The sequence below is a fragment of the Triturus cristatus genome, chromosome 9 (assembly GCF_964204655.1).
Source record: "Triturus cristatus chromosome 9, aTriCri1.1, whole genome shotgun sequence".
Classification (NCBI taxonomy): domain Eukaryota; kingdom Metazoa; phylum Chordata; class Amphibia; order Caudata; family Salamandridae; genus Triturus; species Triturus cristatus.
The window spans coordinates 378,608,238-378,634,418 of record NC_140592.1 but is presented as its reverse complement, the minus strand read 5'-3'; the positions used below and the strand labels follow the sequence as shown (position 1 = coordinate 378,634,418).

The 26,181-nt window shown below is 45.3% G+C and overlaps 1 protein-coding gene across 1 annotated transcript in view; it reads left to right on the top strand.

The window, feature by feature from the left end:
- ZNF541 (zinc finger protein 541) overlaps window positions 1–26,181 on the top strand; it is a 1,112,036-nt gene that overhangs the window by 818,956 nt on the left and 266,899 nt on the right. Inside the window, exon 12 of the mRNA XM_085627847.1 lies at window positions 18,138–18,213. Within this exon, the coding sequence (XP_085483973.1) occupies window positions 18,138–18,213 (76 nt within the window). The remainder of the gene's footprint in view (window positions 1–18,137; window positions 18,214–26,181) is intronic.

Below are 26,181 nucleotides of genomic sequence, written 5' to 3'. Positions count from 1 at the left end.
CCCGCGGATATGGCACCCTCCACACCATGCAACCACGCTCCGCAGGCCACCAGGTCTCACGTTTGGTGCTGGGTCTTGAATACTCCATGGCAGAGGACATACCAGTGCACCCGGCAACATCGCAGGCTGCACACCCGCTCAGTTCTAATTTGTTCAGCATTACGTACATCAATTGTGTGTCTTTTGCACACCGGATCAGCCCAGTGGGTGCAACTAAGTCTGTGACCCAGAAGTGAGGCCACGTGGCGGTAGGCCCGCGCAGCCCGCTGGCTCTGGCCTACACTGCGGTCCAGCAGGGCACATGAAACCCGAGTTGCCCGGACCGCCGGGACGGGGCATCATCGCAGGGTGCCCACCCGCTCAGCAGCTTAAGGTGCCACTGACTCAGTGCACCCAAAGTCACCATCCCGTGGCGGGGTGCCTGTGCCTGCCGCATTGCGCAGGGTGCGACTAACCCTTTGCAACCCCAGTCAGCGCCATGTGGTGGTCAGCCTGTGCCGTACGCAGGCCTGGGTTGCCACTAACCATGTGAAACCCCAGTCAGCGCCACGTGGTGGTCGGCCCGCGCGGTACACTGGCCTGGGATCCCACTAACCCTGTGCGCAACAAAACTCTTGTGCCCTTCATGATTGGGAACCGTGGCGTCCGTCATCCAGTCACCACGGGCATAGGACAATGTGATGTCATCGGCCCCTTATGTTGGCGGAGTCACATGGCCTGTGACGCCTGTGCCGGATGGGTGTGGTGTGCGTGCAAACCTACCCTCAGGGAGTGACTGTGACATGCTGACAACTAGACCAGTGACCTGCACACCACCAACGAGTTTGCCTGCGATGGGGAGCAATGAGGGCCCACCCCTTTGAGTGTAAGCAGAGTGGTCTGGCCTGCCGGACAAGCGCAGGGCTTGCCACAATGACACGTGGGCTCTGGGCGTGGTTCAGACAAGGAAGTGAGTGATGCGTGTGTCCCTGTTGTAGTGTTCACGGGAACCGGTACACAAAATGCAATGTAGCACCCTATGACTGGCAACCCACATGATGAGCATCATTGACGCAAGGGAAATCACTATGCCCTACATTCATCCACACATGCATACATGACTGATGAAAGACATGACACAGCAGTGCGTCAATGGATGTTTATTGCACATCCAGTGCAGTTATGCAGCTGGAGCAGTTCAGGGCAATGCGTGGAGGGCCAGCCAGAGTCCATCCGGGGATGACAAGTCCTGCTGAAGGGAAGGGTACAGTCCGCAGCCAAGGTGAGTGCATCAGAGTGTATTGTGGGTCAGTGGAAGGTCATGAGGCCATGTGAGGGACCAAGCAGAAACAGGCCAGGTGGCGGTAATGAATGCTAGTGCCTGGTCCTTCTGACCACAGGCCCATCCACGTCCTCGTCCCCGTGTGTGTGCCCTGCCCCACCTGTGGTTGTTGAAGAACCGGCTTCCGCACTGTGTGCCATTGACACATCAGTGGCCTGAGTGGATCTGGCTGCCGCACTGTGTGCCACTGACACATCAGGGGCCTGAGTGGATCTGGCTGCCGCACTGGGAGGCACTGACACACCACGGGGCGGGGATGTGGATGGTGTGGGGCCAGCAGCATTCATCAGCGTCACGCCTTGTGGCGGCAATGCCATGGTGGAGGTCTGTAGAGCATGATAGATCCCAGCTACATTTCGATGATGTGCAGCGGTTGCTGCCTCCTTTCCGCCTCCATCCGCACCATGTCCTCCATTAGCCTCTGTATGTGTGCCAGTTCACTGCTGGCATCGCTTGAGCCACTCTGAGCGGACAGCTGTTCTTCTCTCCGCGTCATGACTCCAGCGATGTCAGTCAGGGCTCGTTGGAGACCATGGGGCGGACATAGACACCCCAGGATGGCGTCCAGTTTGGCAGCCATGATTCTGAAGCCCACCCGCACCTGCTCAGCTGTCTCCATCTGGCACTCCAGCACAAGGCGTTGGAAGGCAATGTGTTGTTCCTGGAGGTCTTGGGAGGGTGCCGCGGCTGTGGGTGTCTCCTGCTGGGTGGTTTGGGTGGTGGGTGGGGTCTCATCGATGTAGATGGGCTTCCCTGAGCCTGGAGGTGAGTGGCGGATGAGGTCAATGATATCTTGGATGGTTTGGGTGTCGATGCTGGTGTTGTCCTCCTCGTCATCCGTGAAGAGTGGCTGGGACTGCTCTGCAGGAGGTGTTGACGGTGCCCCTGCGATGTGAAGGGAAGATGGTGTATTACAATGTGTCCACATGTGTGTAGACGCATGGTACAGGTTGACATTCAGACAGCATGGTATTGTACACTGTGACAGTCTGTAGATCTGGACGATGACCCAGAGTGATCGTGGGTGTGCACTGTGCTCTGCTTGATTGTGCATGTGTGCCATTGTGCCCATCTCCACCCGTCCCCCCAGTACCGGGTGGTCACTCACCCTGTTGCGGTTGTGTTGTGTCCTGTCGAGCAGTGTCCGGTCCCGCGACTCCGGCCATAGTCTCCACACTGATGACTGTCGACACCAGCTCCTCCATGTCATCCAGCTCCAGTTGTGGCGCTGGGCCCCCACCTCCAGTCTGCGTTGCTGCCTTCTGGTTGGCAGAGAGTTTCTCCTTGGTCTTCGCCTTGATGTCATACCATCGCTTCTTGACCTCGTCCATTGTCCTCTTGTGCTCTCCGACGGCATTCGCCTTGTAGACGATGTCCCGCCATATTGCAGTTTTGGTGCCCAGTGACACGTTGGAGGTGACGAAGAGTTGTTGATGGTGTTCCGTCACCTCCGTGACTGATCCTGTTCGCCTGCGGACTAAACTTCGTCTTCCTCGTCTTCTTGTCCTTGCCCTTCCCTGTCCCCGAGGTCCCAGGCTGGTCGCCCGGTGTACTTGTGGGGTTGCGCTCGTCCTCTGCACCTGCTCCAGCTGCCTCCATGGTGCTTGGGTGTAGGTCAGTTTGTGTGTGGGTGTTTTTTCTGCTTTTATGGAAATTTTTCCCACCTGCCAGGTGTGTGTTGCAGATCTGGCGCTGCTTATCGCTGATTTCCTCATCGCGCTTTGGCCCATCGCAGGTTTTTTGGTGTTGTGGTTTGTATTTTTATCTCCATTTAGGTAGTTTTATCGCAGACATTGTCCGCTGTTTCGGCAGACTATCGCATGCTACTGCCTTGTTGCGAATCCCACGTTGTCACTGGGTTATTTTCCCTGCGATGGGCTGCGATATTGAAAGTTGCGTTACGCTACTCTTGCGGTAGTTATCACACGTTCTTTTGAATATACCCCATAGATTTTTGGGAGTGAGTTTTAAATTGCGTGAACTCGACCCGAAGGTATCAGAACGCTTTACATGAGCACCAGTTGTGTTACAGACGGACACATTCATTTTGTTAGACACGGGGAGATTAAGTGATTTGCCCACAATCACAGGATATTGAATGTCCCTGCCGAGACTGAAACCCGGTACTCCAGCTTCGAGGTTGACCGCTCTATCCATTGGGCCTCATCCACACACTTACTGTGGGTTACTCATGAAAGAGCAGGTTCTGTAACTAACCACATGCATCTGCACGTCATTACAAGAAATGGAAGGTGAGCAGTGACCGTTTTATCAATACAGTGATCCGCGCACTTACTGTGGATCACTCCAATCACCTTCACATATTTCAACAGTGAGCCACACACTAATCCTAGGAAAATCTCCTATCATTCTACAAAATTCTAGTGCTAATTCATACTTAAATATTTTGTAAAGTGAACTGTTCCAATTTATTTTATACACAAACACACACATGCACACACACACAGATATATAAGAAGAAATTATAACTGTTCTCCTACCTTTACAAGGCAATAATAGATAAGCATTATGCAAAATATAGCTCCTCTACAGTTCTTTATAGTTAATCCAGGTGACCCTCTGTTGGTATGGAGCAAATGGAGAAGAGTATTAAATAACTATATGGCTGTGTGTGTATCAAATCCGTGTAGCAAAAGAAAAGTTGTGCTTTTGTTACAATTTTTCGGGGCAGAAGGGCAGGAAATTCTGGAACACTTACCTGTGTTAAGTAGGGAGTATTCTAGAGGACTAATTGAGTTTAAAATCTCTTTAAAGTAATTGGATAATCATTTTCTTCCACATATTTATACTGTTTTGGAAAGATACCATTTTGGTAAGAGTTTAAAAGGAGGGTGAGTCAATAGAAGACTTTGTTTCAGCGCTAAGAAAATTGGCTGCTACATATGTAAATTTGCGGCAGCAAGTGATAAGCGCATACTTGCCCAATTCTTAATAACCTGCAACATTGATAGAATAAGGTAATAATTGTGGTTAAAGGATGATCCCTTGTTGAATGTGTTGTGTCCTATGTTTATGTGCATGAAGACTAGTAGTCCTCAGCAGACTCCTTACAAGTATTATGTAATCTGATGGGTGTGGCTGGAAGTGGTTAATAAAGATTGTGACTCAGCGCGTGCAGTTAACTGTTCCGTGCTGAAGAATAAAGATGTGTAAACCAGAGTTTCATGTTAGGCGTGGTCTGTTACATGCTTCTGGCCTGAGGAGGACGCTACAGAATGCAGTTCTAATAGTTGCAAAACAGGTAGAACATATGCTAATGTGTGTAAAAGAGATAAAGAAGGAAACGCTAGACAATAAGTTGATGACAAAGGAGAGGTTAATGTGGTCAAAGAGAGGAAAAAGGAAAATTCCAAGACAAATGAATGTACCTTCAAGGGGCAGAGTTATAGGTGTGACATCATTGGGCACATTGCCAATTCGAAAGAATGTCCTGCATGGAAAGTAATGCGTAATAAATGTGGTAAAAGGGAGCATTACATAATATGTTGTAGAACTCAAAAGACATTTGAGAAGAATAACAGTCATAATGTCAAGGAGATATGTGATGAGTGTGTCACAAACGAGAAGCTCACATGCAAGTAATCGTAAGTATTTGATAAAAATAGATAGTGTAGAAATAGCAGCGATGTTTGACTTCTTCTTTTCAAGACTGGCAATAATATCAGAAAGGGTTTATAGGGAATGTGAAAATGCCAATCTGCATAACATGGATATATAGTTAGGAAGTTATGTGGGTAAACCCATCAAAATGGGGTATTTTCAAGGGAATATCAAGTACCGAAATCGAGTAGCATATGCAAAGATATACATGTCAGTCAAGGAGACAATATTCTAAGTCGGCCAGTTCAAATGGACTTGGGTATATTTAAATCCCAGTGCATGTCCCAAAATTCAAGTACACTCTACGCAAAGGTATACCAATTTTGAGAAAGAATTCCCAGATGTTTTCAGTGAGAAATTTGGTGCCTCAAAACTAATGTATGACGTTACATCGCATACATTCACAACACGGTATTATACATTGCGTTCGTTACAACGCAAGTCGTTATAACGACTTGCGCTGGAGGGCGCTGGACTTAGGAATAGTATGATTTACTATTCCAACTCCAGTCTACGTACAGTAGGGAAGGTGGTGGAATAGTAAATCATACTATTCCTTGGGTTAGAGCGCCATCCAGCGCAAGTCGTTGTAACAACTTGCATTGTAATGACCGCGATGTAAAGGCATTGCGATGCAATACCCGCGTTGTAATGTATTTCTCCCCTCAAAACATATATACATAAGATAAAAGTAAAAAAAGGAGCAGTCCCAGTAGAGTCAAGGGTCAGAAGGTTCCCTATAAGTATGCTAGATGCTGTAAAAGAGGAACTAGAAAAATTGTGCAATTTAGACATCATAGAATTGGTTGAGGCCTCAGAATGGCTTGCACCCATTGTTTTAGCACACAAACAATGAAGTAATATTGTGTGTTGACTTGAGAACTCTAAATAGAGAAGTGATTGTAAACAAATTACCCCTACCCAATATCTCAGAGATGTGCACAGTACTTGCTGATGCCAAATTCCTCTAAACCCTTGAATTGGCCTTCGGATACTATGAAGTATGCCTACACCCAGACTCACAAGATCACACAGCCTTTATTATAACCATGGGGGCATATAAATTCAAGCGTATACTCTTGGCTTTGGTGTCAACAGCGTCAGAATTTTAAAGGGCCATGACCCCTACGTTGGGATCCATAAATGGTATTTCTACTATCAGGATGATGTTTTAGTTTGCAGTAACACAAGATTACAACATGATGAAAGAGTAAAGTTAGTGCTAGAGAAATTCAGAGAGTACAGCTTAACTGTGAAAATTGGTAAATGTAAATTTGGTTGTGAAGAAATCACATATTTAGGTCATAGAGTCAGTGCAGAAGGAATAGAACCGTAGGACAAGCTGGTAAATTCCATCTTGAAGATGGCTGCTCTTAAAAATAAAGAAGAACTAAGATCATTGTTTCGGTATGATTGAATTATCATTAAATAAACTTATCAAAAGTTTTGCAAAAGGACATTCAATATGAGAATGTTAGTGTAAAGTAGTATTTGAATAGAATATTGCTTGTAATGATGAATTTCAAGATTTCAAAAACAGTTTGAGAATTTGGTTCCAAATTAGGAATGTTTGTTCCTGGAAACAAACTAGTTATCACCACTGATGCCAGCTCTAAAAGGCTGGGTGCTGTGCTGTCACAAGGGTATCCCGATGGAGAGAGAGGACTATAGCCGTTGCCTCCAGATATTTGAGAGGTACAGAACTACACTATTCTATAATCGAGAAGGAGGACTTGGCAGTATTTTGGAATCTTGAAATATTCAGGAATTTCATTTGGGGCAGCCGATTGAGATAGAAACAGACAATACGCCTCTCAAGGAGGCATTTGGGCGGAAAAGGGATAGATTTTATCTCTAGCCGCATAAGGAGATGGGTAATTAATTTGAAAGAATTCACTTTTGATGTTGAATATTTACCTTGAACTAGGAACAGGGCAGCTGACTGTCTATCTAGCTTGGTTGATGAAGTGTCTATTAATTAAAATGAAGTGGAGATGATGGAAGAGGAGGAGTCAACCGCAGAGAAAGTTTGGATAATAACAGATGGATTGATGACAGAAAAGGATTGGAAATAGGAATTAGAGAATCATGAGGCTCTAGCGAGGGTGAAGTTGATGTGTGTGAAAGGGTGAACTCACAGTGATAAAGTCTGGGACAGAATTAGACCATGCTGGATGATCAGAGATATGTTAGCAGAAAATGAGGGTTGTGTATTTCGGGGGGGCAAAATATTATTCCCTCCCGATAAAATATGAGAGAAACTAGTTGACAAATCACATGAAGAGCAATTTGGTGTATGCAAAACCAAAGAGAGACTTAGGGCCTAATTTAGCTGTTGGCAGTCGGGTTATGCTGCTACAACAGTGACGGATAGTCCATCTGCCGAATTCTAAATCCCATAGGAAATAATGGGATTTAGGTTTTGGCGGACAGGATAACCGTCATCGTTGTCGCGGAGTAACCTGTCTGCCAACTTCTAAATCAGCCCCTTATACTTGTTTTTGGTGGCCAGATATGGATCTTTGATTAGAAAGATTGGTCAGAAACTGCTCCTGTTGCAATAACAGTGATAAATGTCTGGTCACAAGGAAACCTACAATGCACTCGTGCAAACTCCCATATGAGGCCTGAAATGAGCTAGACATCATAGGGCATTTGCCTGGGAAAGTGAACATCAAGTATATAGTAGTTCTGATGGATTTATATTCTCAGTGGCCAGAAGTGAAAATGGTCACTGACATTAGCTGGAGGACTATAATAACATTTCTAGAAGAGATTTTTTGAGGAGAGTCTTACCATCTTCTCTCTGATAACGGGACACATTTCATGTTCAAAGGAAACGCAAGAGTATTTAGTCAGCAATGGTATCAAGCATTGCCTGTGTATATTATATCATCTGGGGAACAATGGTGCAGTAGAAAGATTTATTAAAACTATAAAAAGGAATTCATCTTGCTAAAGCTAATAGTATATGTTGGGAGGACAAAATATGTTGGAGAGTGAAAGCTTTCTGCTTAACACCTCATCAGACAACAGATAAGATTCATTTTGAATTTCTGAGGGGAAGGAGAACTAATTCTAAATTAGTTCCTGCTTGGATGAAGTGGCAGAAGGGCTGGATAGATGTTAACACCAGACAGCTGTGAAGATGGAGAGAGTTCAGGCTTGAAAAGGAAATAAAAGGAAATATGATGAGGATCATCACACAAAACTAATAAGGTTGAAGGTGAGAGATTGAATCAAAGTCAAAAGACCCATTGGGAGTGACCAGTGGTCAAAATTTACCAAACCCATGAGAGTACTTACGTTTTTCCGTAATGCGGTGAAAACTCAAGATGGTAAGATCTGGACTTTAGGGAGGGTAGTTAAGGTCAATAACCCTGGAGGTAATACTAACATTTCTAAGACATCAAAGGACAAAGTTGATAATAGAAACTTTCTAAAGGTACATAACAGCAGAAAAGTGAGGGAGGGAACTGATGGAGATTAGTTAAGAGATGTTCCACGCAGAGTGAGTGCCCAACTCAGTCACCTAGACAATAAAAGGACTGTATTACAAATTCGATATTACTGTGGAAGACTTCATTTGACTTCAACCATTCCCTACACGTGCTTCAAGTTTTACACTTTATCATTTGTTTCAAATTAGTTGTTGGATTTCTGTGTAATTCTGGATCTGTAATAGGACATGGTTCCAGCTCCAGTTGCTCCTAGTGTTCACAGAGAAGGGAATAACAGCAGAAGGAGATTATGAGGCCTTTTTTCTGTATCGTGGGACAGTAGTTGGTTATGGGCTAGTACCTTAGTGGATTGATTACCATTACAATTATCCAATATACTATTTCATTTCATTAACACGTTTTTCCCTTTGTGCACTTAACTCAGGCAGGGTAAGCAATGAAGTGTAGGGTTTGTGACTCATAAAGAGCATGACAGAAAGACACCACACTCAAAATGTGTGTATATATATATATATATATATATATATATATATATATATATATATATATATATATATATATTGCACACAATCCTCCTAGCCGGGAGAAAAAACGGGCCGCACTCCCAGAGTATCAGTTTCAATCCGTTTTATTTCATTACATCAAGGCCATAGCAGAGATAGATCTACGCGTTTCGATGCCGCCTGGCACCTTGCTCACGATCCTCCCACAAGGGAGGATAAATAAGCGAGCCAGGTGTCATGATATGCTTTAATCACCTTCGCCAGCACCCGTGAGCAAGGGCGCAGAGACGCTTGAAACGCGTAGGGATTTGTTGGTGCTTCAAATGCTGCACGTCTGGGGACCACGATGCAGGATTGCCGTGAGGACCTAGCTAGGTGACGACGGGTGGTGGCTCTCCAAGCTAGGTACTTTGTTTGTTGATGGACAATTTTGCGGCCTTGCCTGGGTCGCGGGGAGCCCTCCTGCGGATGAGCGGATCCGGGCGCAGCTATTCAGTTGGCGCTTTATCGGAGCGTTGTCACGTCTTCAGGGACATTCCAGTCCAGCAAGTGAACCCCTAACATGACAGCAACCCACTGGGGTAATTATTTTAAAGTGATTGTGGCGATCAATGGAAATAAAGAGAACTTTCAAAAAACTCACCTGACCAGCATGCATTATGTTTTGACACGCCCACAAGGGAGGATAAATAAGCGAGCCAGGTGTCATGATATGCTTTAATCACCTTCGCCAGCACCCGTGAGCAAGGGCGCAGAGACGCTTGAAACGCGTAGGGATTTGTTGGTGCTTCAAATGCTGCACGTCTGGGGACCACGATGCAGGATTGCCGTGAGGACCTAGCTAGGTGACGACGGGTGGTGGCTCTCCAAGCTAGGTACTTTGTTTGTTGATGGATATATATATATATATATATATATATATATATATATATAATTACCTACTGGCAGTCGCCAGTAGGTAGTTATAGTTAGGACCTATTTTCCATAGGAAATCGGCAACATTCTATTTGGCGTAACGTTGGCGCCGATTGACGAATCTTCGTGAAATTTTCCAAACTTTTGCCCAGCTCCGGTCCTCTCGTATCCTGAAAATTTCACGGTGATTCGTCAAGCGGGGGCCTAGAAAAAAGGGGGGTCCCAAAACGCGTTTTCCCCATGCATTTTCCCATAGGACCTGTTGACGCAGCTACAGCCCGAACTGCTGAACGGAATTACACCAAATTTGGCAAAGAGGTAGTCCTCAGTTCAGACTCGTGCCTTTTGCTTAAATGGTGTAAATCCGTTTAGTAGTTCCTGAGAAAATTAGAGTTAAAAAGATAGATATATCTGGGCGGAGCCTAACCACACATCTCATCGTGAGATCTGATTGGCTGTCAGTACTTCATCCAAGAAGTGTTGGCAGCCATCTTGGGACCAATATACATGATAGCACCTCATTAAAAAAGCATTGCAGTTAATAGAAGGTTTTAAGACTTTAGTTACATTATAAATCATTTGTTGATGGTACCATACTCATTTTAGGAATTGTGGTGTGTTCTAAGGTGATTTTACCATGTGAAAAAGCCTTCTGCTGTGATATCATGAATCATGTTTGAGAGAAAACTATTTTCTCATGATTTTCCCACAGAGGTTTGGAAGGTGATCTATAAGCTAAACTGAGAGCATATTTTCTGTGAATTCACATTATCTTTCTCAGTCATGTGAGAATGATGTCTGACATTCTCAGTAAAACATGTACATCCAACAAGGGCAGAGACTGTCAGTTGATTCCTTTGTGTTCTACTGCAGCTTCCCAGAGTGTTCTAAAGAACAACTAGAGCGCTAACAGTCCTACTTATGACAAACGTATTGCACACCTGAAGCCATCTTGATTGGAATAAAGTGGTGACTCTTAAAACATTTAATTTAAAAAGGAACAAAATGAGGGGGTTCATTTTGCCATAGAAAGTATGATTAGTGCCGCAGAAAGAAAAATTAGGGCACATTTTGAGTGACTTCTCAAATCCTCTTCTATTTCATCAAAAAATGCTGACATGCAGACTGAAACATGCACTTTCAATACCAGCAGCAGACTTCCCTGGTGAGCAGTAGCTTTACTACAGTGATCTAATAAGCAACTAGAGTGCTAACATTCTGAATTTATGGCAAATGTGTGACACGTCTGAATGCCTTCTTGATGGAATCAAAGTAAAAAACTGAAAGTATTTCCTACTGAGGAGACTGTAGTAAATGAGGAAATTAGGAAACTGCATAACAAATAAGTCTCCCAAAATGGCCACCAGAGACAAAAGAGCCCAAATGTAGCCCAAATATCACCCAGATGTAGCCCAAGTTTAGCCCAATGACAGAATGTCCCAGAGTGTTCCAACGAACAACTAGAGCACTAACAGTCTTACTTATGACAAAGGTATGACACACCTGAAGCCATCTTGATTGGAATAAAGTGGTAACACTTAAAACATTGAATTTCCAAAGGAACAAAATGAGGGGGTTCATTTTGCCATAGAAATTATGATTAGTGCTGCAGAAAGATAAAATTAGGGCACATTTTGACTTCTTAAATCCTCTTCCATTTCATAAAAACATTCTGACATGCAGACTGAAACATGCACTTTGAATACCAGCAGCAGACTTCCCTGGTGATCTGTAGCTTTACTACAGTGATCTAATGAGCAACTAGAGTGCTAACATTCAGAATTTATGGCAAATGTGTGACACATCTGAATGCCTTCTTGATGGAACCAAAGTAAAAAACTGAAAGTATTTCCTACTGAGGAGACTGTAGTAAATGAGGAAATTAGGAAACTTCATAACAAATAACTCTCCCAAGATGGCCACCAGAGACAAAAGAGCCCAAATATCACCCAAATGTAGCCCAAGTATAGCCCAATGACAGAATGTCCCAGAGTGTTCTTAAGAACAACTAGAGCGCTTACTGTCTTACTTATGACAAACATATGGCACACCTGAAGCCATTTTGATTGGAATAAACTGGTAACACTTAAAACATTTAATTTAAAAAGGACCACAATGAGGGGGTTCATTTTGCCATAGAAATTATGATTATTGCTGACGAAAGAAAAATTAGGGAACATTTTGAGTGACTTCTCAAATCCTCTTCTATTTCCTTAAAAAATTCTGATATGCAGACTGAAACATGCACTTTTAATACCAGCAGCAGACTTCCGTTGTGAGCAGTAGCTTTACTACAGTGATCTAATGAGCAACTAGAGTGCTAACATTCACACAAAAGAGCCCAAATGCAGCACAAATATCACCCAGATGTAGCCCACATGTAGTCCAATGACAGAAGTGTGCAAAACACCAATTTTTTGTGTATTTGCAGTTTTATACAGTGCAGACTTGTCAGATTTTGGAGTGTTTTACATGAGCATTGCTTACATAACACAAGATCAAATTCATTTTGGTTGTAGACATGGGGAGATTAAGTGATTTGACCAGAATCACAGAATGTTGAGCTGAAGCAGAAACTCCAACCTGGTTCCCCAGTTGCAAAGTCTGAAGCTCTGGAAGTAACACCATCATCATCTCCCCTAAGTGCAACATTTAATCAAGTGGTCAACTGGAAAAAACCCATAAAGATTACAAATAATTTAAAAGTTCTTTGTCGCTATTTGAAAACTCAGAAAATATGTCCTCATTTTAGTTTTTTAGAGCACTAACCGTAATTTTGATGCAAAGAAGACCCTCTCATATATGTAATTTCTAAAGGAAATGCTCTAGGTATTACAGTTTTGATTACATCAAGATGACGTCAGGCGTTACACACTGTAATAAATATAGAATGTTAGCAATCTAGTTGTTCATTGGGATACTGTGGAGAGGCAGAGGCCAGGGGCACGGACTCTGAAAATTGAAGGCAGGTAGGAGAGTGCAGAGGCAACAATTTGACCACACTGGGCAGGCAGGAAGGGCAGTGGCAGCACAACAAACTATGGAGGGCAGTGGAAAGGGGGGCAGGGGCAACAAACCAACAATACAGGACTGGCAAGAGAGGCTGTGGCAATATAATAGACCATTGTGGGCAGAAGGAAGAGGCAGTGGTAGTACAACCATACATGCCAACAGACCGTTTCAGTCAGGAAACGTCCAATGTTTTTAAGCTCAAATGGGCTTTATTTGATCTGTCGCCTGTCTACAATCTCCTCTTTTTCAATGTAACTCAAAGGGGAAAATCAATACCCCAGTTTGTTTTCAAAATCTCCCTCTTAGCAAGTTCAAAATGTTCGCAAGTATGGTACATTGGATCATGGTAGGCAGGAGGAATTGGGGTAGGGACATGGACTCGGATAACAGAGGACAGAAGGGACATGGACAGGTGCACCAAACTGACCCTACAGGGCAGGCATCAGGGTTTGCAGCAGCACAATACACCACACAGGGCATGCGGGACGGGAGTGCAGCACAACAATCCATAGAAAGCAATAGAGAGGGGACAGGACCATGCACATGGACAACAGAGAAAAGAGGGGAAAGAGGCAATGGTAGCTAGCTGACCATAATGGACAGACAGGAGAGAAAGCTGCAGCATAACAGACCATAAAGGACAGGAGGGACGGATCAGGGGCATTACAATGGAACAGACAAGCCAGGAGGGAGGGAATAGGGGTCTGCACATGGAAACAGAGGGCTGGGGGCAAGGTGGCAGGGCAGGAGCAGCAAGATGACCATGGAGGTCAGGCAGGATGGGCACTGGAAACAAGACACACCATGGAGAGCAACAGTGAGACTATGATGGCATACACACCGACCATGGAGGGAAGGTGGGAGGGGGTCAGGGGCAGCTAGCTGACCACACAGGGAAGGTGGGAGGGGCCATGGCAGCACAGACGACCATGCATGGCAAGCGGGAGGGTTAGTGACAGCACAATGGCTATGATGGGCAAGAAGGAGAGTGCAGGGGCATGCACAAAGGACCATGGAGGATAGAAGGGAGGATCAGGACCTGGGCACAGACAAGAGAGTTCAGGGGAAGGGGCCTCACAACAGACCGCGTGGGGCAGGCAGGAGGAGCAGTTGCAGCACAACAGACCAGGGAGGGCAGAAGGGTGTGGCAATAAAATGGACCATGGAGGACAGGAGGAAGGGGATAGGGGCATGGCATGTGGACAGGCAGGGTGGAGGTGGCAGGGACAGGTTACAGTCATCTGACAATGCTAGGCAGGTGGGAGGGGAGTGGCAGCTCAACAGAACACTCAGAGTAGATAGGAGTGGCAGATCCATGGAACATGGTGGGCAAAAAAGATGGAGCAGGGGCATGCACAAAGACATTGGAGGGCAGGGGGAAGGAGAATAGCGGCAGCAAGCTAAGCACAGATGCTAAGCAGGAGGTCAATGATGGGCCATAAAATTGGGCAATGGAGGGCAGGAGGAGTGGACTGGTACATCATGCTAAATGGAGGGCAGTGGCAGCACATCAGACCATGCATGGCAGGAGGGAGGAGGCTAGTCCATGGATTCAGACAACAGAGGATAGGGAGGAGGCTGCTGGTATTAAAAGTGCATGTTTCAGTCTTTATATCAGAATTTTTTAATGAAATAGAAGAGGATTTGAGAAGTCACTCAAAATGTGCCCTAATTTTTCTTTCTGCAGAACTAATCAGAATTTCTATGGCAAAATGAACCCCCTCATTTTGTTCCTTTGTAAATTAAATGTTTTAAGTGTTACCACTTTATTCCAATCAAGATGGCTTCAGGTGTGCCATACTTTTGTCATAAGTAAGACTGTTAGCGCTCTAGTTGTTTGTTAGAGCACTCTGGGACAATCTGTCATTGGGCTATACTTGGGCTACATCTGGGTGATATTTGGGCTACATTTGGGCTCCTTTGTCTCTGGTGGCCATCTTGGGAGATTTATTTGTTATGAAGTTTCATAATTTCCTCATTTACTGCAGTCTCCTCAGTAGGAAATACTTTCAGTTTTTTACTTTGGTTCCATCAAGAAGGCATTCAGATGTGTCACACATTTGCCATAAATTCTGAATGTTAGCACTCTAGTTGCTCATTAGATCACTGTAGTAAAGCTACTGCTCACCACTGAAGTCTGCTGCTGGTAATAAAAGTGCATGTTTTAGTCTTTATATCAGAATTTTTTAGTGAAATAGAAGAGGATTTGAGAAGTCACTCAAAATGTGGCCTAATTTTTCTTTCTTCAGCACTAATCATAATTTCTATGCTAAAATGAACCCCCTCATTTTGTTCCTTTGTAAATTAAATGTTTTAAGTGTTACCAGTTTATTCCAATCAAGATGGCTTCAGGTGTGCCATACTTTTGTCATAAGTAAGACAGTAAGCGCTCTAGTTGTTCTTAAGAACACTTTGGGACATTCTGTCATTGGGCTATACTTGGGCTACATCTGGGTGATATTTGGGCTACATTTGGGCTCTTTTGTCTCCGGTGGCCATCTTGGGAGATTTATTTGTTATGAAGTTTCCTAATTTCCTCATTTACTGCAGTCTCCTCAGTGGGAATACTTTCAGTGTTTTATTTTGGTTCCATCAAGAAGGCATTCAGATGTGTCACACATTTGCCATAAATTCTGAATGTTAGCACTCTAGTTGCTCATTAGATCACTGTAGTAAAACTACTGCTCACCAGGGAAGTCTGCTGCTGGTATTTAAAGTGCATGTTTCAGTCTGCATGTCAGAATTTTTTTATGAAATAGAAGAGGATTTGAGAAGTCATAATGTGCCCTAATTTTTCTTTCTGCAGAACTAATCATAATTTCTATGGCAAAATGAACCCCCTCATTTTGTTCCTTTGTAAATTAAATGTTTTAAGTGTTACCACTTTATTCCAATCAAGATGGCTTCAGGTGTGCAATACGTTTGCCATAAGTAGGACTGTTAGCGCTCTAGTTGTTCTTTAGAACACTCTGGGTAGCTGCAGTAGAACACAAAGGAATCAACTGACAGTCTCTGCCCTTGTTGGATGTACATGTTTTACTGAGAATGTCAGACTTCATTCTCACATGACTGAGAAAGATAATGTGAATTTACAGAAAATATGCTCTCAGTTTAGCTTATAGATCACCTTCCAAACCTCTGTGGGAAAAGCATGAGAAAATAGTTTTCTCTCAAACATGATTCATGATATCACTGCAGAAGGCTTTTTCACATGGTAAAATCACCTTAGAACACACCTCAATTCCTAAAATGAGTATGGTACCATCAACAAATTATTTATAATGTAACTGAAGTCTTAAAACCTTCTATTAACTGCAATGCTTTTTAATGAGGTGCTATGTATATTGGTCCCAAGATGGCTGCCAACACTTCTTGGATGAAGTGCTGACAGCCAATTAGATCTCACGATGAGATGTGTGGTTAGGCTCCGCCCAGATCTATATGTGATTTTACTTTTGATTTTCTAAGGAACTACTGAACGGATTTACAGCATTTAAGCAAAAGGCACGAGTCTGAACTGAGGACTACCTCTTTTCCAAATTTGGTGTAATTCCGTTCAGCACTTCGGGCTGTAGCTGCGTCAACATGTCCTATGGGGAAATGCATGAGGAAAACGCGTTTTGGGACCCCCCTTTTCTCTCGGCCCCCGCTTGACGAATCACCGTGAAATTTTCAGGATAGGAGCGGACCGGAGCTGGCCAAAAGTTTGGAAAATTTCGCGCAGATTCATCAATCGACTCCAACGTTATTCCAAATAGAATGATGCGGATTTCCTATGGAAAATAGGTCCTAACTATAACTACCTACTGGCGACTGCCAGTAGGTAATATATATATATATATACATATATATCAAAATCCACATTTACCCAAAGTATGGGGCACACTCACAATCAGCGCGTTCAACATATGGGGGAGAACCAAGGCTCCACCAGCATCAGCAGAGCCTGACCCAAAGGCTTTCTGCTCCAAAATGAATGCCAGCAAACAGATACCAGTCTTATTTCCCTTTTTATTCATATCGGCGAGTCTCAGGTGAGTAACATGTCAGCAATGAATTGTGGGACTGGTAGTCCATAGCAACTAATACCCCAGTGGGCTGATGGCAAACATAAAGGAAAATAAAGTTCACAATCACGGGTGCACCCTCCTGTTACTCCCCCTTTCAAAGTAACGCCAGAATGTTCCACAGCGCTGATCAAAAACCAGCAGCGGAGCCGCCAAAGTCCACGGCGGTGCACCCCCCGGCCGGGTTGGCCATATTCATCAAAGTCCACATTTACCCAAAGTACGGGGCACACTCACAATTAGCGCGTTCAACATATGGGGGAGAACCAAGGCGCCACCAGCATCAGCAGAGCCTGACGCGTTTCAGGAATCCTCCCTTTATCTTTGGATAAATGTGGACTTTGATATATATATATATATATATATATATATACACGCATACATATATACATACATACATTGGGAGAGGTGTGGCGCAGCGGCCATGGCGGCTGACTCCAGAGCTCGGGGATCACGATTTGATCCACAGTGCCGGAGGCAGATCAGCTCCGCATCATATGACACTGGGCAATAGTTCACTTAATCTCCCCGACAGCCCCATGCGCCTTGAGACCCTTAGGGATTATTAGTTTGCGCTTTACAAATACCAGTCTATGGTTTACATATATGGTTATAAAATCCAAGAAAATAGGAGTCTGATTTATTAGATGTGGTTATGGAATTAAAGTACAAAAATACACTTAGTGGACTGATAAACCTTCTCACCCCAAATACATGTCTTCCATTAGCTCAACTTAAACAAAGTGTCTCTTCATGCACAAAGTGTGTCTGCATGCAAAACACGATCTGCAAAGTAATAAAGTGAAGTTGGCTACCCTAGAGCAGGCTTTCCTCTGTGTGTTTTGAAAGGTTAGCAACATTACTGTTGTGTGCACACAGGGGATGGCTACACTGCTTTTCACTTGCAGTGCACCACCCAAAATTGGGTCCTGAGCATGACTGAAAGATCTGTGCATTATTATGCTTATATAAGCCAGATGGTTAAATCTGGGTCAGCTGATGCAACTAATGATGTTTGATGTAAGTGGTGAAAACATATGATAGTGTCATGAAAACCCTGAGATTTCCTCGGGATCCTAAACAAGGCAGTGTTAATTACGTTTCTACAGTTGAGATGCAACTTACAGTGTGTATATACAACTGTTCTTGGTTTTGTACTGTAACTAGAATATGTTGCAATGTTTGTTTGATTTTTTTGCTTTGGGTGTATAACTTTTTCAAAATGTATTTGTTCTAGGATGCCCTGGAGATGTTACTGGTTACGGAACCTTGGAAACCTCGATCTCACCCTCTTGCAAAGTATCACTACACTGGTAAGGTGGGGAGTTAAAAGACTTCTGTAAGACCGGCATGGTTAATCACTTCTTGACAAAAGAACTTCTTGTATATTTTCCCATAGCTCTTTCTATAGAAAATCTGATGTTATATCCTGTTATATTATTGTGATTTGCAAGGTCCGAGCATGCCGAAAGAGTAGCTTTACTATTTCTGGCAGGATATATATCTCATGAACACAAAGGTGTGTTGGTAAGGCTCTTTGATCAGAAATGTTTTTACTGGGAAATCCACATTGTAGGAGCATTACTGTTCTTCAGACTGAGGGCACATGGCCTCTGGTTTTCTTGTGCATGTCTGCTCTTACATTTGTCAAAGGACTTCAAGTTAGCAGGTATAGTCTTCTCTGTAACTTTACGATTTCAGAGCAATCTTTCGCTCCAGTATCAATACAACTAAGTGCAATATAGTATCCACAGTTGCACCCAGACTCTCCACAGCTGCAGGTCACTCCCTCCCATCCTTCTCTCTGACATCTGTTCTTCATTGATGATAAGAAGCATTTGGCTTCAGGGGCTTACACTTGAGGTAAGACCTTAGCAGACCACATAGATTTCCTGGCCGAATTTTGAGGAGTTGTGGTGTTTTCAGCAGTTTTTAAATTCCTTCCCCTAAGAGGTTTGGCTCTTAAGCAAAAAGATGAAATGACGGACAGAATGCCGAACAATGCAAACATCCACCCCAGTCACAAATATCTAGATTTAAACCATCGTTTTTTGCTCACCACACCATCCCAGTTTCAACACAGCCATTTGCAAATCAGTCTTGCCTCTGCTCATTCAGGGTAACAGTCCAGTCCGAACTGCCAAGCCATGTCCTCCCTGGACCGGAAACAAGCATCCTGGGACCAGATTGACCTTTTTTTCAAGTAAGTGTACTGCATTTTCCAGGATACAATGGGGAGCACTGTGCTAGGATGAGAAGCAGTGTGCTCCCACCCCCCTTGTGTTTGAAAGACTCACTTGAGCCAGTGAGTGGACAAACTCTCCTGGGATGCACCTGTGTGCCTGTGGAGTGGTATTGTGACCTGTGAAGACTTGGGCACCATTTCAGCAACCCCTGATGACTTTTTTCTGTTCTACATTACTTTTGCTCTCTACTGATGAAGGGCTAAACCCAGAAACACGTGTCTAGAGATAACAGCACTACCTGTACCAACTTTGGTGAAGAATTACAGCAACTTTGAAAGTAAGCACACTGCATTTACCAGTATGCAATGGGGTGAACTGTGCTGGGATGAGAAGCAGTGTGCTCCCACCCCCTTAACTTTTTGTTTTGTTTTGTTGAGCAACCGTCAATTAGGGTGTTGCCAATTTCAAGCATGGAGTTATTCGTTTTCAGAACAATATTTTTTTAAAATTATTATTTATTAATTTTCAAAAAACAAACAATGACAATACAATACATATCCCTATACAAAACGCACATTAAACACATATAACAAAAAAGGACGAAAACTCAATTACATCAATGTTCCCAAATCTCCTGCAATTGAACGACTTATATTGATCGAAAAATAAAAACCATATAATAAAAATCAATAATAAAAAATAAAAAGAAACAACAAACATCTGCTCACTCAACTTAATCCTGAGTTACAGAGTCGTATCGGAATAATGTCGCATCACCTAAGCCGTATGTTAGCCACCTCTCCTGTTCCCTTGGCATTACTCCCCAAACCCTTCGCATGTATCCCTCTACTCAGCATCAGTCACCCTGTTCAATAGAAAGGCATGCAGCGGCTCCCAGATATCTCTTGGTCTCGACATTGTTGGTAATTCTTCTGCATATACTTCCATATTTTCTTTGCAGTAAACCAGGTCTTTTAACCACTGTTCTACTTTCGGACTGTACCTTCCCCCCCAGACAGCTGCCACTCTGCACGCAGCTATCATTAAGGCCAACTGTACAAATCTCCCAGTCGCACCCCTGAGGTGTGGCACACAACAAAGCAAACAAACAAGCGGGGTACACCGAAGCTCCACCGCCATCATAATCACCAAATTCTTCACCACCCCTTCCCAGAACTCATACACCTTTCGGCATCCCCAAGCTAAATGTAAAAAATCTGCACACCCCTGACCACAGCTCACACAGCAATCGGCTTCACGCAGCCCAAAACTATGCAAACGCGTAGGCGTGTAATATACCTGATGTATATATTTAAAATGTATAATGCGCAAATTACCATTCATACTGAGTACCCCTGTCAATTCGCATATATGCCTCCAATCCTTTTCTGTAATTGGCTCAAAAAGACAAGCATTCCATCTCTCCCAACTTCTATCTGGTTCAGTCATACATTCTTCTTTAATCAGCTTGTACAGTCTGGAAATCAATTTTTTGTTAGTGGGAGTGGTGAGAGCAAATTGTAGTGATAAAAGTGTGGGAGGTTCCAGAGGGTAAGTAGTATAATGTAGTTTGGCCGCGTGTCGCAATCTATGCATCGCAAACCTGAATAGTAACGTCTGATTGCTAATGTATTGGAGATCATCCGATGTAATAAACGATCCGTCCGGATATATGCCCTGCATTCGTTGAAGACCTGCCTCGCAGAGTAAGCGTATTGACGGTTCTTCGTGGGTCACTGACATCGCAGCATGGTGCTCTATGTACATGGCAGGTGCATATAGTGGCAACTTTTGCGCCAATCGCCCAATTGCCTGCCAGGCTGCTATGGTCGCATCTACAGCATTTATTTCAGTTTTCGGGGTGCCTCTCGCCCTGTGAGTAATTATACTGTGTAGCGGAACCGGAGAAACATCTCCTTCATCCACTGCAACATGCGGAGTGTATGCATGTGGTCTTAGCCAATAATACACGTATTTGACCTGCTCACTCAAGTAGTAAACGTAAAAGTCTGGTGCTTAGAACCCCCCCCTGTCATACCCACTAGTGAGAGTCGACCATTTCACACTGGCCTGTTTGCCGCCCCAAACTAGCCGTAGCAGCACGCACCGAACATTATGGAAAAACTCCTTCGTGAGCACCACCGGGATGTTAACAAACAGATATAGAAGCCACGGCAACACAACCATTTTGATCAAAGCAATACGATCCGTCAGCGACAACGGCAGTGAAATCCACACCTCCACCTGCTGTTCCAGTTTAGTATACGCTCTCCCATAATTTTCACGTATCACCATGTTTGGATCTCTTTGAACCCACACCCCTAGGTATTTAACCGGGTCCGTAGACCACACCAGTGGGAACTCTGCGTCAGGTTGCAAAGTGGACTCTGTCAGTGGAATAATAATAGATTTGTCCCAGGCGACTGAATCTGATATACTCACGGAGTAATTGCGCCAGGTAGCGGGAAGGCTCGCGAACGAAAAGTACCATGTCATCCGCATATAGCGAGATAGCTACTGGCCGGTAGTTAAAATTAAGCACCGTCTCTCTATGCCGTTGCCGAATACCACACGCCAATGGCTCCAATATGATCGCAAAGAGCAGTGGGGACAACGGACACCCCTGACATGTGCCCCTCCCTATGCTGAAAGGTCCAGAAGTCAAACCTCCAACTCGCACCCTAGCCGATAGTTCCGCATAAAGTACCGCTATCCATTGCATAAATAAGGGTGGGAATCCCATCCGCCGCAGAACAAAAAACATATATTTCCATTCCACCGAATTAAACGCTTTCACAGCGTCCAGCAGTACAGCCACAGCTGACATACTCGGCTCAAGTATGTGGAACATGGAAAATATAGTCCGGAGATTATGCGACGTGGATCTTTCGGGTATAAAGCCCGATTGATCAGGCAAGACCAGACACGACATCAGGGGCTGCAGCCTAGTCGCCAAGATTTTGGCCAATATCTTCGCATCTATATTGACAGAGGGCGGTAAGAGTCACACCTACTCGGGGGCTTGTCGTTTTTTGAGCAGAGTCATTATCAGCGCTTGTCGCATTGTCGACGGTAACTTCCCGGCCTCGTGCGCCTCAGAATACATCTCAAGTAAATAAGGTGCAAGTAAATCTGCATATCTCTTATAAAATTCCGTTGTGAGGCCATCTGGCCCAGGTGCCTTACCATTAGGCAACACCAAGATTGCTGCCTTAATATCCTGCTCGTCTATAGGCATGCAGAGATTTTCCCTGTATGCGTCTGAAAGCCAGGCGCACGCCACATCTTCCAGATAGTCCTCCATCTCGGCCTCCATCGCACCGCCCTTGGAGGTATATAATTCCGAATAGAAACCTCTGAATTGTTCTGTGATGGCCAGCGGATGGTAATGCTACCCCCCGTCATCGTCTGTTATCATATCTTTACGCGTCTGCTCCAGTCGGTCCTTGATCTTGTTCGCCAATATGCGCCCCGGCCTGCCTCCCTCCCCATATCGTCGCGCCGTGTGCCTGCGTGATAGGTACATTAATTCACTTTCAGCCAATGTCTCATAATCTTTGAGTAGCACATTTAAGTGGGCCAGTGTGTCTGCCTCATGTGACGTGGCATAATCGCGTTCTAACTCGCGCAGGGCGTTCTCCGTGTTTTGTAATTATATCCTTATGTCTCGCAGTATACCTGCCGCGGTGCTAATGCACACTCCCCTAATCGTGACCTTGAAAGCCTCCCACAACGTTGAGGCCTCGTCAACTGTGCCCTTATTTAATGCAAAGTAGTGTTCAATGGCCTCCCTCACAGTTTTATCATATATCGGGTCTAGTAGTGCCTCAGAGAAAATCTCCATGTGAATGGACGATGTAAAGCTGATGGGATCTCCAGGTCTAACTGTACGGGGTTGTGATCTGACAATGTGCATGGTAGATGTGCTACCTCCTGCACCCAATTCATGGCCTCATCTCCCACCAACCAGTAGTCCAATCTTGACCAGCTACAGTGCAAGGGCGTCGCGTGTGTCCCTTCTCTGACTAGGGGGTTCCTTGCTCGCCACACATCACTCAGGCCAAACTCTTCAATGGCGCAGGCGATGTTCCTGGCTACCTTGGGGGCTCGGTGGGTCAATGGGTTAGACTTATCCAAGTCTGGGTTTAAATATGTATTCCGGTCGCCCCCCCATACTAAAGTGGCCTCCGGCCAGCCTCTCAGTGCACAATACATCCGAGAAAAACATACCGGGTCATCCACAATGGGACCGTACATGTTGATTATAGTAACCAACGAGCCCCCAAGCTTCCCCTGTACCATCGCGCACCTGCCCTCCTCAACCACATACGTATGGGCTGGTTGAAACTCAACACCTCTTTTAACCAAAATCATTGTGCCCCTTGCATAGGATGAAAATGAAGCCGCCAATTTAAAGCCCGCCCACCTCCCTGCAATACCCCGTTCAGTGTATTTAGTCAAGTACGTCTCTTGTAGTATGGCTATGTGTACTGAATGCCGATTCAGATAGGCCAGTACTTGTCTTATTTTTTTAGGGGAATTGAGGCCCCTCACATTCCAGGTCAACATACGAAATGTGTCACCCATTGCCGCCTCTAGCAACATCTGCCCAGCCCAGTAATACCTCGAGCGACTGTGGAGGGACGCAGGCAACATCACACCCAGGTGTATCATCACATTTTGCATACCGTGCTCCAATCGACTTCAGTGCAGTATGTATAACAATAAAAAAAAAATACAACACCAATAGACATATCCCTCACCTCCCATCCTCCTCCCCCCTCCCACTCCAACCTCCCAATTAGGGCGAGATCAAAAACCGCCCCCCACCCACACATCCACCCCATGAACCGTACAACTCAACATTTGGAGAATACCCACTAGGGAAAGAGGATCGGCAACGATTACTCACACCGAGGTGTGGGTGCCAGATTGATACTATGGAATTCACCTGTGCACAGTAACAACAATAATCAAAAAACAGTTTGTGACCCGTGATCTAGTATCTGTCCGGTACAAGATACTTAGCATCCCATGCAACAGTTAACACATGTATAGGAAAATATCTCCCACCCCCTACAAAACTTGACACATAGGAAAAGACCAATATTGACCCTACAAACTTGACACATAGGAATAGACCAATATTGAGTCGTTACTATTGCTGCAAGGATTCAAAAGGAAGAGAGAGAAGAGAAAGAGAAAAAAAATAAAAATAATCAAGAACAAGGCGCCTGTCCATGTATAACCAGTAAAAGACATTATTATCAGATTCAGTCCGCTTCCTCCAATCCTGATGTCGTTGCTGTGTTCTCTGCCCCGCCCTGCCGAGGTCTAGATTTACAAATGTGCTTTGCAAATTTCACGGCCGACTTTGAGTCAGTAAAGAAGTGCGCTTGTCCTTCATGCGTTCTTTTCAGTTTACATAGCATAGGGCATTGAGGGGGCTTGCAATGATTTTTTCGCTGGTATAAACTCTCTCCTAGCTGCCTGCACCACTGGGGTGTAGTCTGGGAAAAAGGACAGCGTAACTCCCTTATACGTAACTGGTGCCCTAGCCCTGGCCTCTCGCAGTATAACGTCCCTATCAGCATAGTTCAGGAGGCGTGCGATGATCGGGCACGGTGGCGCACCGGGCTGAGGTCTTGGACCCAGAGAGCGGTGCGCTCTCTCCACTACCATCACTGTAGACAACACTGAACCAAACAGGTCTCATAACATCCCGTCTATGAAGGTCTCCATCTTGGAAATAGCGGTGGACTCCGGCAGGCCAATAATGCGAAAGGTATTGCACCTGGAGCACGCTTCCAAGTCCTCGTTCTTTGCCCGTATAATTTCCAAAACCTTCTCCATCTGCAAGATCTGAGTCCTATTCTCGGCTTGGGAATCTTGCGTATCAGACAGTCTATTTTCCAAAACATCGAGCCTGTGCACATGTTTATCCACCTTCTTCTTGACTATGTCGAGACCAGTCGCCAGCGCATCTATTTTGCTATCAATCGATTTCATGCCGGCACGGAGTTCCAATAGGATAGTTCTAGTGTCATCCTCCACGTCGTCTGATGTCCCCGAAGCATTTTGTGATCCAACCTGATCACCCATTGTTTCAGTGGCACGCGTGCTGCGCTTGTTCTCAAAGTGCAGCTTGTGCTGCTTAGGATCAGACTTTCCCATACTGGAGAAGATGTCAGCAATGCACTGCACATAGTCCAGCTTTGCCGCTCAGCACGCACTCAATCTCAATAGACCCTTCAGCTCAAGGCCCGCTCGGCGCGCACCAATTCGGCTGTCCAAGAAGCGTCACATTCAGGGGGAGAGGGCACTTAAAGTACTATACGCTGTCCATACTGTGCCCCGCGTGCCAACCAGGAATCGGAGCATCGCAATCTGCCAGATCGAACACCAGCACAGAACCAGGCGCTCAGCCACAGCTGCAAACAGGGCAAGGTCCTACACAGTGTGGTGCTGTCAGGCACACGCGGGCCCAATCTTCTTTACGACATGGCGCTCACAACTTAGCCCACTAACTGAACCCGCAGGAGACTTACAGGCACAACGGACCTTTGCAGAGACTCAGGGCGGCGACCTACCACTCAGCAGCCCAGGGACCCCCGCGGCGCCCCGCGCCCACCGGCCCTCACAAACAGGCCAACTGGAGCACTGGGACGCCTCGAGGTGTACTCCCCAGCGCAAAGCCCTAGGCCCACGCACCCACAGTCCTGGGAGTGCCGCGGTTCTGCGCCTCAGCAAGCCGGACAGTGCCAGCCCCGCCAGCCACCACAGCGCAGAAGTACAGGGATTACCTGACAAGGCCGCGCCGCCCAACCAGCACCTGGCCCAGCCCCCGTCCCACACCCAATTTACTGTGCTTTCAGACCGTCTCCAATGTCACCTTGCTCTCCAATGGGCCCGTCAGCAGTGTCCAGGCGAATACTCCAGCAGCCTCTGTGCACCGTAGTAATCCGCCTCACTCCTACCTTTCTGCCCCGGATACCGGTGCTGCAAAGCCGCCGATCCCCACTCCGTTCAGTCTTCAAGCGCAGCGACCCCAACTCGGGTACAAGTCGGGTCCACCCGCATCCAATGCCGCATGCA